Genomic DNA, 15,429 nt, shown 5'->3' with positions numbered 1-15,429 from the left:
TGTTTTTGTTGCAATTAATTAGTACGTACTTTAATTAGTACGTTTTCTTTAATTTTTCACTTAAGCTAGCACTTAAGTTTTCAATCTGCCTCAAGAATGATTTAAGATATGAAGAGGTAGGGGAAGTGACGGCGAAGGTGGTAGGGATGAGAACGGCGCCCATACACATACGCCACACAGCCACCCTACTGGCCACTGCCGAGAGTTGATTCTGCCGAAAGTGGATAGTAGACGTCACGTAGTATATGTGTACCAAATTTCAGGTCAATAGTTCACAAACGGTTTGCGAGCTACAGGTGATTTAAAATCCTGGACAGACAAACAAACAGCCATGGTAGCATATTATATATAAAGATGGACCATTACAGGCTAATGTCTTGGGATAAGCTATTTAAATTGGATTCAATACAAGAAAGAGTTGGCCTTAAGATTCTAAAGTCAAGAATATGAGATAATAATAAGTGTCCATGAAATACAAAATGGTAAGTTATTAAAATGATACACAATTATTTATATCAGTTATAAAAATATAATATAATTAACACTGTAAAGAAATAAGACACAAAGCCATGGAAATGGGGAAAAAAATAACTTGTCAGAAAAACTAAAATAATATAATTAATGCTCATGAATGCTAATATCAAGGACATAAGATAATATGCCATGGTTGTTTAATGTAACATAATAAATGACAAACACAGGAGCTTATAAATGAGATTTTCCTGCCACACTGAAGTCTGGAAGATAAAATATATCTCATGGTCTTGACCTACTGTTGTTTACCCTGCACAATAGGTCACGTAAACAAAATAATATGGTGTATCACAGAGATAATAAGTCAAGGGCATGAGATAATATACAATAACAGACAGCAAAGAAAACTCGTTTGTACTTGTGTTTTTATAATCTTGCAGCTTGTAAGAGAATATGACTTTTTTGTTCTGAAGAAAATAAGTTCTATAATCATGATACTAAATTGAATTTTACTATTAAACATCCTTTTGAGCTAGTGTAGTAGACATTGATGAAGGTAACGTAACATACTGTATAGTTGAATAGACATCACCAGTTACAAACTGATGGTGGCTAAACATGAAGAACAGCCCCAAGTAGTTCTGGAGACTCAAATTTGGGAGTAGGCTTATATTACCACTTTGCATGTGCCTGGACATCAGTAACATCCTAGACTGAATGTATTATAGTACTTCTTGATGGTTAGCTGTCATACTGAAAGATGTCTATGATTCCTTCCAATATCGAGCACATCGTTTTCAGAAAAGGCATATCTTAAACAAGTGAACTGTCTTTTTTACTTTAAAACCCCATCCATTTACTAAATCCTCCCAATCCAACTATTGACAGCCTTGAACATAAGGGGACCACTATAACCCACAAATCCTGGGCCAGTTTAGAGGTGGCAATTATCAACACTTGCATGTCTTAACAAATTTTCCATTAAAACCACAGTAACCTGAGATACATTAATGAGAAACATAAACTATACATACCAAAGTATTACATTTATGTTCCAATAACAACAATACAGTATTTTATTCTCTTATTGTACTGTATAAAATATGAATGTAAAAAAAATGTGTGCCCAATAATTTTTCTCAATAGCAATATTTTCTTTCCATTGTAAGGGCATGGAGCTGGGTAAGTGCTTGATATCTAGTACTTAGTGGCTGGGGTGTCGTTTCATGTCCACTAAGAATTTGCATGTGTAGAATGGCAACATGTGTTAGGACTGGTATGTGTTTGTGTGTGTTGACAAGATTAAAGCAGACAAAGAGGGTACAGGGGAATGCACCAATGGTGAACAATGACAGTTGCCTGGAACTGATTCAAAGTATGTCTGAGTGAGGTGTGCTTTATGTTATTTAGTGCTGCCATGTGGATAGTAAAAGCTATCAGTCAATGAATGGCAGAACATCTAAATGCTGACACGATCACAGTTGGTTTTGCATTTTAAATTGTGTAAAGACATGAGGAGAAAAATCACTGCTCTCTATTGGTTTGACATTTTGCCAGTATGAAACACTGCAAATTGTCTAAAAGTGGTAAATCTGTCTAGAAGGTCACAGTGCGCAGCACAGTGTAACGTACTGTATGCATGGCAGCAGCTGGCAAACATGATAGGAATGCTTAGCTGATTGTTTGACAGCATATGCAGCTAGAGGAAGTGAATGAACATGAGGGCAAGCCATTGTCAAACACGAGCTATGAACATTTTGCTCAATACCTTAACATAAACTGAATCCACAAACAAAGTAAAAAAATAACACTCAGTGATGGGCTAAATGACAAACTGAAAGATTCTCTGGATCCTATAAGAAACACCTCAGTCATTACACTCATGTCAGAAATCTCCATCCTTGGCCTGCTTGTGGCCAGGCTCACCACATTCACTTGAGGAGGCTTAGACAAATGGATTTACTCAATCCAAGTCATGTTGAACATGCGGTGGAAAATGAGACAAGTTTTGTGGGTTCGCCTATAGCTTAGTGTAGTTATGTAAAAAGCCTTTAAATAAACATGACAACTATGACTTAAAATGTATCCTGAAGAGGGGGGAAATAAAAAGTTTATTTTAAAGCTACATTTATGCCATTCTATGAAACAAATGCCATTCATTTATTTTATGTGTAGGTTAGGGTGATTGTTTATTATAAATTCCATGGGTATGAATGAGCTTGTGTGTGGGTCCATTGTTGTCCCTATAATTGCAGGATAGGCTTTAGTACCTAGTCTTTCTTAACTAAACTTAAATGGGCTGAGACAATGGATGGATGGATGGATGGATGTTTTACTGTATATATATGTGTGTGTGTGTGTGTGTGTGTGTGTGTGTGTTACCCTTACATTTTCTATTGCTTCTTTATCATAGTCAGAGTCACATATAGGTAAAGTCTACCCTGACAACAGTGGTAAGAAGGTAGGAAGTAGCCCTGAACAAAGTTGTAGTTCATGTCACAGTTCACACTTCTACTCCAGAGTGGATAATAAACTTAAAAGTATAAGTTTAGACTTGGTGTAAACCCAGAGTAAAATTGGCAAAACTAACAGATTTTACTTAGAAGGTACCAAAGCATCGGAGTGATGCATGATTCAAGGGCTGTGAGCTAACAACACTAAGCATTATGCCACGAGGGTGCCCTTATAACAATTCACCCTTTTATTTCATATATATATTTTAGCAGGGATGACTGTAACCCTGTTAGTTCCAAAACTGTTACATCTAAGTCAGTATTGTGGGGAAGCTAGAAAATGGCTAAAAGCACCTGCTATGGAAAATAAGCTGGAAACAGTAATGCACTTACCAGAGCTATTATACTAATTTCTAACAAAAAATACATATGTATAAACATGTATTGTACATTGACATCTTTCCTGGAGTTGGATCCTGCCTTAAAAACAATATTCTCCAGGATAGTCTCCAACTTCCACAACCAATTACTCACTTACTGTATATAAAGTATTTTCAAAAATCGGCTTCTAAACTTTAATCTTTGAGATAGACACATTGGAAAATTAAAAGCATTAATGTCTTATGCTTTGAAAACTCGACTTTCCATAAAAAATACTAGGAGAATCTCATCTTCCACAGAACATCTCAAGTTCATTTTAGCCGGCTTTTCTAGCCAAGTGATCACCAAGTGCCCTTCAATACTCCCTAAATCTTTCAGTTGCACCACATGTTTTATATATTCTCTTTTATATATTTTAAACAAGTGTATAAAATCTAATCTTAAAATCACAATAATTAAAATTAAACTTTATGCTGATAACATGGGAATGCTAGAGAGGGAACAATATTTAGCTTGTAATGAATAGGTTATGTGTCATATATCTTCCCACTCAAAGACCGCACTGCTCGGCAGAATTCACTGTATGACCTTTGTAAGGAGATACAGCAACCCGCCCTAAGCAAAGTCTGAAGGGGACACATAAGTGCAAAGAGAATGAGGTATGGAAAGTGATGGGCTGATGAGGAAAAGGTTGAGCCTGGAAGGAGAGTTGTGACCTGTTTAGGAAACATCAAGTGTGACCTGCTAATACACAAAGGTGTTTAAGGATAAAAGTCTGATAAGACAGTGAGGTGTGAGTGCTGAGTTAACCATGGAAACGGATTACTGTAAAGCATTAGACAGATGCTTAAATACTCCTGGCCCTGCTTTGACAGGATTTGTACTGACCGTAAGCACAGTATTGTGTCAGCCACAGTGAAAGTAGACATCTGCAGTACTGAATTAATACACTGTTAACAGCAATTCTTTCCTTAACGTGTTACACACTACACAGTACCATCACCCTACCTTTTGTTGCACTGGGCAATAGAAATTAGTCACAGTATTGTATGTGTCAGCCACTGTAAAACACATAAAAACAAGCCAGCCATTTTGAATAAAATGACAATCACTAATATTATTTTTATCTATAATTCAGATAATTCCAAAAGTGCACAAAGTAATTGTGTATACCATTAAACACCTTTGCATTTGTTCAGTTTTGCTTACAGGGCATGAAGGATTTTGAAAGTTTCATAATACCATTACAGCAGGTAAAGTGTTTCTTTTCCTGTAGTTTGTATTATATTTCTAATATTCCTGTTCCATTCAGAATCTGGCAAAACCATATGGAAGGTTGATTATTGGAAATTGAGGTTTTTTGTTTTTTTTTTTCCTTATTGTAGGCAACAGATTGAGCTCAACAAGTAGCAATACCTCCCTCTGGTGGTGGAACAGCATGAAATAATGAGTCCTCAAAAGCCACTCAACATTTTAAAAATCTGCTTCTGCATTGTACTTTATCTCTGACAACACTAAAGTGTGACGGTTCCTTAGGATTCCAGATGTTATTCATTGCAGGCACAGCTGTTTTTATGGTAGCTTATTTCTGGAAAATCTGTAACCAATGAAAAATTGGACCTTGTTTTGCCACAGTATGTTTGGGGCCAAAATCATACAGGGTATTTTACAAATGGTAAGCACCATGTTATTGAAAAGGCTATGTTTCCTGATTCTCCTTAAATGGAGTAGCCAGGGCATTCAGGATAAGGGTGCTAAATAAGCCAAATAGATGGAATAAGGCGTATGTTTTAAAGGTAGAACTAAGAAACTTTGGAAACTTTGGTAAAGCCTGATAAGGCTGTTAAAATGCATGCATCTTTGAACCGGATACACTGTTACAATTTTTTCTTACAGGAAATTAGAAAAGCTGTTGGGATGAAGCTGAGGAAGTCCTGCCTGTTTCAACACAGGATGTTGCTGCACAGGAATGAACCACTAAGGCACACCCGAGAGCTGGAAACACGGGATGATTCACTTTTATTTCATGCCAGCCCTGGAGGATGCTATCTGTAAGTCACAAGTCCCAGAGGTAAACCCCTGTTTGCCACAAAACATCTGGAGGTATTCTCCTCCCATCTGCAGTTGTGGTCACTTAAATGAATACACGGATGTGCACCTTTTTTGTGTGAGTCAATCACAGTTTTCACCATGATAAAGACAGAATGTAAATTTAGTGTAAAAATATGTTTAAAATATATGTACAGTAGAAATTATTCATGCATACACATACATATAGATTTCCCATTCATCCGCCCATTTACTCACCCACTTATCCAGTTAATAGCTGCAGGAAGCTATTACCTATTCTGGCAGTAATGGACACAAGGTGAGAAAAACTCCTGAATGGAGTGTCGGTTCATAACAGGGCACACTCATCCATAAAACCCCACCCTGAGCTGGTTAGACTTGTCAATTAAAGGAATGTTCTTGTCTTTGGGGAAAGGGAGGAAAATGAAAACCCCCACAGATATCGAATGAATGTACAGAATCCATGTTAATAGTAACCTCTTCGAATCGTGTGAGGCTGATGCACTAACCACTCTACCACCATACCATATACTCTATGTACTTATACATTATCCATATTTAACATAGTGTTTGAGCATGTATGTATGTAACAAATACAGTATACATATATATAAAACTTAAATGCATTTACCTATTTAATGGTAAACAAAAAAAATATAAGTAATTGTAATTCACACATTTCTACATAGCATTGGGAAGATCCTTTCTTGCCAACCATACCATTTTCACATTAAACCATCATACATGCACAGTGATAGATGACAGTGGATGGGATGTTAATTTCGCTTTTTTGGGGTTTTTTTGTACTCTTCAGTAGGTAACTTTCAGATTTTTATTTTGCTTTGTAAGTGCTGGGAGCTCTGGGGTGTTGGCCCAGTCTTACCATCTCTGGGCAGAAGTGGGAGCCAACAGTTCAACCAAAATTGCCAGAGTAACCAGTAGCAGAAAATGGGGTAAGCTTTTATTATGAGTAGTCCCAAATGTGGGCACTAGTCCCTCTCTCTGTGGTTTTTAGGAAACCCTTTTTTATTGTGTGATTAACAAGTGAAAAACTCACTTAAGAAAATAAATGACAAAACCTTGTCCCTCAGTCGCATTTTCTCCAACTTACTAATATGTACCTGTGGTATTATCTGCTCTGTGGTCTTGGATAAAACCTTTATGTGTTGAAAGAGTAATCCGAGTGAAGATGAAAAGATGATGTGAAGCTGTGGTCCTCAAGAAGTGCCCAATCAATATTTATGAGAATCAAAAATGCTGTCATGGAAAGACTGTTAAGCAAGCCATGTTAAGAAAAGACACTCACTGAGGTGTAGTTGGTTTTTCCTTGGCTCTGGTTTTGGTTGCGCACCTCCTGTTCTCGAAACTGTAAACCAGCAAGATGTTTTTCCAGAGCCTCCCAGTCCATTGTAGGCAATTGTGACTCCTCAGCATGACAGGTCCCTGAGATGTCTGGTGGCTCTCTCCTGGAAACACCACTACCACCCACTATCCTCAAAGCCTGCTGGGGCTTTTCAAGAGTTTTATTAGCTTTGGCCATTGTGTGCTGTGGCACCACATTACCATTTTGCTTCAGTTCCTCCGATACTGTGTCTCTATGAGGCAGAGGCATTGGGCTGTTTACATCCTGAAATTCCTCTGCCAAACTCCGGTTGTTCACAGATTTGGGATACACCTCATTCTCAGTGTACTCCCCAAATTCACTTTCCCAGTCCTCAATGACCTTCTTTTTGTATTCCTGATAGTCCTCCTCTTCATAGTCATCCAGTGTAGCAAGATCCAAGCTGGGAGATGATTTGTACTCTGAACATGGAGTCACTTTGTTAGAATTTGCCTCTGAGCTGGAGCGACTGCAGGCATCACTTCCCAAATCCATACCATCCTCTCTATAATCCTAATGGGGGCAAAAAAAAAAAAAAAAACACTGTGCATTAGCATTAGGATTAAGGCAGAAGAACATGATGAAGCACTCCTTAGAATGCTTGAAGCTGCGCTAGCTCAGCTATCATGTACTTTAACACGTTGGAGCTCACAAGGATTTAGTCAGAGAACCAAATAAAAATCATATGCAATTTGGTAAAATATTCTCACTGGCCTGTTGCAGCATAAGAGAAGGATAATAAAATTCAACACATTTATTTTAAAATAGTCATAAGGTAAATGTACCATTTTCTTCATTTTGATGCACACAACATTCGAAAAAATGTAAGTGACAGTGAAATTACTCAGCATGGCTTAAATGAGAAGCCTGCAAGTGTGTAATTCACACAACCGCACACATGCTGGCAGATCATGTAGCGTAAAAGTTGCTAATTATCAGAAACATGGGAAAGTCTGCACAGATCATCTTAAAAGACACCTCGGAATTCAAAGTTAATGTGCTGTTTCTCAATCACTTAATTCCAGGGTTGAAAAGAAATTAGTAAAGAATTTAATTGAGTGAACTGAGAAAAGGTTGATAGTGAACCATATTGTAAAGAAGGGCAAATGGCATGTTATAGAAGTGAAGTACTCCGTGGTTACTGAGCTGTTCCACTGTGAAGTTACATGCAAGGGTACAGTCAGGTGTAAAGACTGACTAAAAGATCGAACAAGCAGGTTAATATGTAAATAACAAAGCTCATTCCTTATATCTTGTTATTATCCTTTCCACCTAAGCCAACAGAGACACAGATAAGACAGTCATTAGACAAATATTTCAAATTATGAATGGTGGAAAAAATGCTGGCACCCTGCTGTTCTTTCACAAGTTCTTCAAGCCACTGGTTGCAAGTTGCTGGTTAACTGTAAATTCCACACAAATGCTAGAATCCTTTCCCACACAGACTATTATCAGTACTCGATTTCTAGGAATGAGACTGCGTGGAGACCCTTAGCAACCTTGCAATCTCAGCTTCACAGAACTTTGTACCTGCAGTTTCTAGGCTTGAATGGCATAATCTACAAAAATACAACCTCCTTCTTAACCCAATTAACTTATTTATTCTTTTCCAATACTCTTTAGATAGCTTGCAATTTACTGAGGCAACAGAAGCTTCTTAAGTGTAGACTTCACACAAAGAGAAAACACATTTTCTTACACATAGCTGGAAGTGTGGTTTGGAGTAACACACTCTTTGAAGTTCAACTTGATACTGTCTCTGGAACACAAAGTGTCCAGTAAACTGAATTGGAGTGCCAGATACATTCAAGTCCAAATAACTGAAAACTCCTTAAAATTCAACCAAAGGTGGCTCATTCAACTGTCCACCAGAGCAGCCAGAGAAAATCACACAAACATGAGGGGAACATGCAGAGAAAAATGTTGAGCGGGTGACTGGTAATCGTAGGATGCCTGGGCCTACCCTGACAGCATCAGGCATAAAGCAGCTGCTAGCCTTGTATGCAAAGCCAGTCTCGCAGGCCGCATTCACTCACACAATCACAGTAACAGACATCTACAGCCAGCTTTGAGTTGTCAGTTCACGCACACTAGCTTGACTATACATTGAAGCCACTAGACATTTCAATGATGTGCCTATAGGGGAAGGTTGCTGCAGTGGCAATGACTGAGCTGCAAATGGAACTGCAGAAAGCAAAAGCAAGCAGAAATGTCAGGAGCTGAGCCAAAAGCCAAATTTCAATGGCTGAGTGTTAACTACTTGTAAGTTATCCTTCCTTTTGAACTTCCCTTTTAAACAGTAATCTTTTTAGTTAGCCAATAAAAGGTGTCATTTTGCTTGGCTTTTCTCTACAAACAGTCCATTAACAAAATACAGCCATACCCACATAAACAACAGGCTCTGTTAGAAAATATACAACATCCTTAAAACAATATATAAAAAATATGAATAAAGGTCAGCTATGGGGTCAAAATGATCACAAAGTGTCTTTAAAGTTTTACTCCCAGTGAAGGTTAAAACAACGCTAACATGACCCAATAATTAAGAGTCATGTCATACTTCACCAACACTGTCTATGTGGCAACCTTTATTAATATTAACATGGCATCTTTTGTGCAAAGCTGATATGTTTATGGAAACATCCCACATATGCTTCAGGCAGAATGAGGACAGGAAAGGGTGTTGTGTCAAAATGATATCAGCAGTGCAAATTCAGCTAAAGGCACTGCACACAACAAGGAGCTGTAAATATATTAAAGAGAAAAAAATGGCAAAACTCAGGCACAAAAGTGGGACTTGCTCATGGATAAAGTAGCACAAGGAAAGACAAGTCGCAATGTGTTTGGTAAAGAACAGAAAGTTATGACTGTTAGAATTCAGCTTAAGAGCCAGTCATACACAAAAGTTCTGTCTGCAAAATAGCATGGAACAATACTGAAACAGAAAAGAGTAAATGAAATAAATCTGTTTTCAAAATATATAATCATAATGTATAATGCAGAGTCAAGCCAAATCACATGTATAACCAGTCTCAGTTAAATTTTCAAAATAAGTAAGCAAGATTACAGTCCTTTACAGTGTAGCACAAAAAGACATCAAAATTCTGAAAGCTTCTCTCAGGTGATCTGCAAGCATGTATTTTCTGCTGCAGAAACTACTCCACACTGACAAATATGTTCTGATATTAAGTGTGCTATATGCCTGATATGTTTTCAGTGACATGGCTCACTTTTCATTTGTGCCATGAGTTGAAAAGGCTAGGAATGAAGGTGACAATGATACGTCTGGACAAGAAATGTAGTCTTCCAGTCCGACATTTCTTTCAAAGTCTAGATCACAAAACACTTTTAAACATTCAAAAACCAGAAATGATTTTAGTTGATTACTGATAGATAGATAGATAGATAGATAGATAGATAGATAGATAGATAGATAGATAGATAGATAGATAGATAGATACCATATAAGGTAGACACAGATAGTTGCATATAAGTACAGTGAGTGTATATGTGGGTATCTAAATCTGCATATTTAAAAAGACATTGCAGATGTTCATCTTTGTGATCCCTATCTATGATATAATTCATTTAGTCTCTCTTCATATACTGTTTATCTGCATAATATACTGCATTTTCTATCTATCCTAAATTGTGCTTTTGAGATCTATCAATCTTTCGACCATACGAGATAGTTTAGGATTAGATCAATATCTTTATACTGTATCTGTCCTCACAAATAATAGAAATAGTAATATGCTCTTATACTGTACAGATAACTGCAGATTTCACTTGTGCCTGTCATTTTTACTACTGAAGCAAACTTAATTTCTCAAATATTGCGAATTACATAATCAAACAACCCATGGCCAAACTTCCATTGCATCGAACCTGCGCTACGTGTTTTTTACACATCACACGCTTATGTACAGCTGAGAATGAGACCCAGATATCCAGGACAGACTATCCTTGACGGGCATCATCCTAGTTCTCCATATCCTAAGAAGCGCAGAATCAGCGAGCGAGTACCCCTGCTGGTCTCGCAGCTCAGTCCAAGATTGCCATTTAGATGAAGAGATAAAACTCCGATTAACAACAAGCCACATTTTCCAACAAACCCACAGAGCAAACTCACCTTTGCTTACACTAGGCATTTCATAACGCGATCTGTTGCATTCTTGAAATCCGAAGCAGCGGCACCACCTTACAAGACACAGCACTGTAGACTGGAGATCCTGTCACATGACAGAAGGACATCATATAGGACGGATCGCGTTCTGTTAATTGACTATATATACAGTACACACGCAGTTTTCAGCCTTTACTTTTTCAGTTTTCGTGTAATGTAGGTGAACATGACCAAACTTACCAGAAGGCTCATCTGTAATTGCTCACCTCCCTTCTTTTTCATACACATTGAGGACCTCATCTGTTTTTGGTTTTGTTATTTCGAGTACCGTGTGTACAGAAAGAGCACAGCCATTACGTGATGTTACAATTGCATAAACTGGACAAGTATGGAATCATGTCGGGTTTCCATAGACGACACTTAGTCAGTCCCTCCGAGTTGGGAGTCATTCAAAAGGAAAAGCCGTGGGAATCCTGCTTTAAATTTCCACTTGTTTCACTCTTAAAAGGGCAACGCCTCGCAATCGCCTCAGAAACAAAACTGTAACAGAAAAAAAACGGCATATCCTTAAAAAGCACACGTGGGAGAAGACAGTGAAGGGCTTCGATTTCACAACACCTCCCGGCTTGCTCCTGGTGGCAAGCTTCTGCCTCGATGCCCCTTTCGGGGGCTCCGCCTTGCGGTGCCGGCGGTGCGGTGGGACCCACTTGCGGACACGCCGGAGGATTGAAACAAAACTCTAAATACAAATCCGTGGCAGACGCTGCGTGCGAAGCGAGCGCATTAAGGAAGAAATCCGGCCCGGCGGGCTGCACCATTTGTTATTAATAGGAATATTACTGGGATCCTTTCAATCAATTGAAATTATAATTTTTAATTTCATCATTACTTGCTAAAACATTGCGTGTTTTTCGGATGCTTAAGGCTTCATAAATTAATGACATCCATTTAGGTAACATTCACTTTCAAATGAATAAAATTGCCGGTTGTTCTTAAAAAGAAAGTCGGGTGTACGCTGAAGATACTGAACAGTTGTTTCAGAAGGAATAAGATGTGCTTTAGATGGTAAAGTGCAAACAAGATTAAGTCAGCCTCAAATGAAATTAAGAAGACGTCCAAATATGTGAGGTGTTATAAGCTTTAATCATTAAAACATGAGGATTATTACGGGCGAAAACTGGTATTACATGTATGCGTGCACAATATAGGATTCCATTAAACTACCACCCTTTTTATTCAATATCCCCTCATTTTGTAAACTAAACGAGAAATGTGCTGTCGGCACCGGTGTGGCCACCCAATTCCAGTGACATGAAACTCTTGACAATTGCGGAAGGCAGCTGCCTCTAACACTCCAGACTTGACACGGAGACAGCGAGCGCAGAATGCTGTCACATGCAATAGCAATATATGGGTGGGTGGAAGTGCAGTACTTACAGTCATCTTCTTTTGGCTCTTCAAGACATTTTCAGATACATACACTAACAGACCAATCGCTTCGCCTTTTCCAAACTGCATCAGCCGGTGCGATGTTATGGGCGCCTGTGATATTTTTCATCGCCTTCTTGCTTTCGTCTCTTTGGAGCCCAGCCCTCCCTTTTTTTACTCTGGAGGTTGAGTTCAAAAATAGACTTAAAATAATCGCTTGGCTTCAAACAACCACGCTTTTGCTTTTTTCCCCAGCAGATGTCAGACACCGGCACAACAGAAGAGAAAGTGGTGCCGCTGGATGCCTTATATATTTATTTATTTTGCAGCACAGTCTCCGCTTGTCTCCCTGATCTTGGCTGTCCTCTGTAGCGAGCAGCACCCGCCGCTTTGCGAACTGTTTGAATCCTCCGAATGCGCACACACGCACACGCACGAGCCGAACGTGACAGAACTGCTGCTCGGGGGGTGCGCGCATCATAATATTTACACGCGCGGTGATTGGCTGCAGCGGGAGAGAAAAGGGGTTCCGTTACCTGAGGATCCTTGCTAAGACTTTTCAACGTGGTTAATACAAAACGAAACATTTTTGAGTCACGCTTTTTTTTAATTCATTCACTTTACCTGCTTTCTTGCTTCTCTTTTTTACCAGTTAGGCATGGTGGTCTGATTATTGCTGCTAACTAGAACCCCATCTCAGTTTAGCGTTGCCAAGCACACCTATTTTAGTAAACGAGCATTCATCGAAAGCCGGCACAGCCACTGGGAGATGTGCAAACCTCACAATGCCAGTAAACGAGCAGAATGTGCAGGGGAGGTGTGAAACGGCAGTACAAACAGACCTGTTGATAGGGGGTCACCCCCCAGATATCATGTTAAGCCCTCTCCCATGCTGTCAGGAATTTGTTAGCGCTTATTCAGTTTTCTGAAGTCTGGAGACTGGGCTGAGTACAAATCTGCACCCATGCCAATTTCAACAAAAGAAAAAAAATATGGTTAAAAATAAATCCTGGATGAGAGATTTTACTTTGTAAGAGTTGGGAAATCTAAAGGAAGATGAGCCAGTGGGATAGGACCCTGTGTTAGACTGGCATCCCTCTCTGGGCTGGGTCTCTGGTACTGCTGGGATAGGCACTCACTCTCACAAGTTTGTGAAGAAACAAGTGGGTTCAGTAGACAGATTTAGAATATGAGACAGTGTGGTACAGTGGTCAGAGCTTTGGACTTCAGACCTTGAGAGTGCCAATCTTGTTACTGACCCTGTGTGACTTTGAGCAAATCGCTCCCCCGCCTATGTTCCAAGAGGGAAAAAAAAGAAATGTATTTAAGGCACTCTTTCTCTGAAAGTCTCAGCCCACGATAAGTTCCCTCCATCCATCCACTTTCTAACCTGCTACCTAGCTTAGCATTGCAGAGAGCCAGTCCCTGTCTTGGCAGCATTGGGGGTGAGCTGGAAGGCATTTCTGGATGGAATTTTCTGTGTCTACAGAAAATCTACAGCAATGAGCTGAGATGTAAATCCCAAAATATCAGGCTTTGTGTGACCCTGAGAAGGCTGTCACACCTTCTGAACTCTTGATACAGAAGTTCCGTATAGCAACGATTGTGTAAAATGTAAAGCACTGTGGGATGGTTTGTATTATGACAGGTACAATATCAAACAAAATTTTTGTTGGCTTGATTTGTCATTCTCCTAGCATTAAATTGCTTCTATTTTCCTTAATCATAAATTTAGAATTTGTGGAGCAGCATCATGGCACAGTGCTTAGTGCTGCTGCTTCACAGATCCACTATACTGAGAGTGAAACCCATTCCTGGTTGTTATTGGAATGGAAATATTTTCTTTGTGTCCTCCCAGGTTTTCCTGAACATCCCTAAAGACACACAGGTTACATTATTTGACACTAATAAACGGACCCAGTATGAGTGAGAGTGTGTGGGCTGAGGCCCTGTCCTGTGTTGCTGCCTGCCTTGCACCCTGTACCACTCAGATTGGCTGTGGCCACCCCATGACCCTAAATGGATTTGTTGCATGTATTTTTTTATTTGTGATAATTTGTGACTCTTATATGATATATCTAAAACATCTTTAATACTTTATAATTTATCCTACACTGTAACATTTTGAATTACTTAGCAAAGTACTTTGTGATAAAGTGTGCCATTAATGAATTATGCTTTATAAAATATTCAATTAAGAAAAGTAGATTTATTTTTGTCAAACATGTGTGCTCTGGTTACTTCCCCTAGTTTTCATTGATTTTGTATACTCTTGTAAATTTGAAGTTTAAATATTACTTTCTGTATGTTATTGTATTTTGGAAACCTTATTCTAACCTGTTCTTTATTATCTGTTTTATCTTATGTTGCTTTGTATTGCAGTTTTCAAAGAATCATATGACTATGCTTACCATGACAGATGTTGTCAAATTCGCCCAGTTCCCTCAGTAAATAATGCTGTAAATCTGATAGTAGCCATCAGGGGGTGCGAGAGAGCACATACCACTCTGCTGGCAGCGTCTCTGTTGTGTCATATCAAGAGCAACGCAGCTTAACTTGAGCGATGGTAGCACTGCTGATAGATGGCACCTGTCCAGAGGGTCAGCTGTACACAGCCTCACCTATGATCATGAATCATTGCAGTCTTCATGGGTAACTATGCCCCTTCACCATTACATGCCACTCCTTTATTCTCATATTTGCAGCTGCAAATTTTCACTCTTTCTGAGCCAGCAACTTTCAATGGCAACACCTTCAGAGAAACAAGGAAAAGAGTGTTGCAAACATGGTTGGACTGCCAGATACAGTAATACCTGGTGACATAAACTACTCTGTCCTGCTGCCATATTTTGTCCGCATTCATGCAGTCAATCACTATTTTATATAGTCTTTTAGAAGATACAGCAAAACAAGACATTCTGGCAAGCATAAATTAAATTGTGAAACTTCACAAATGCATTCTCATAATAATGCCCACACAGATAAACATGTGCAACAGTTAGCCATGTTATGGTAATAGTCACTGGATAGTTGAAGATAATTATGTGGATGTGGGAAATGTGCAAATTCTACACATTAGTTATCCAGTGTAGGATCAAACTGGCTAACTTTTGTGT

General features: G+C 38.9%; 1 protein-coding gene across 5 annotated transcripts in view; it reads right to left on the bottom strand.

Moving 5' to 3' along the window:
- Positions 1-15,429, bottom strand: part of schip1 (schwannomin interacting protein 1) — a 982,269-nt gene that overhangs the window by 126,826 nt on the left and 840,014 nt on the right. For 2 of the 5 annotated variants that reach the window (XM_028794440.2, XM_028794442.2), the window contains one exon: positions 6,685-7,272. In XM_028794440.2, coding sequence (XP_028650273.1) covers positions 6,685-7,272 — 588 coding nt within the window. Of the gene's footprint in view, positions 1-6,684; positions 7,273-10,891; positions 11,041-11,125; positions 11,469-12,322; positions 12,688-15,429 lie in introns of those variants that run through there. The other 3 variants (XM_028794443.2, XM_028794444.2, XM_051923322.1) reach the window with 3 other exon arrangements.

This window comes from Erpetoichthys calabaricus, chromosome 2 (genome assembly GCF_900747795.2).
Source record: "Erpetoichthys calabaricus chromosome 2, fErpCal1.3, whole genome shotgun sequence".
NCBI classification, from domain to species: domain Eukaryota; kingdom Metazoa; phylum Chordata; class Cladistia; order Polypteriformes; family Polypteridae; genus Erpetoichthys; species Erpetoichthys calabaricus.
Note: the sequence above shows the minus strand (reverse complement) of the source record. Positions and strands in the feature narration are given on the sequence as shown.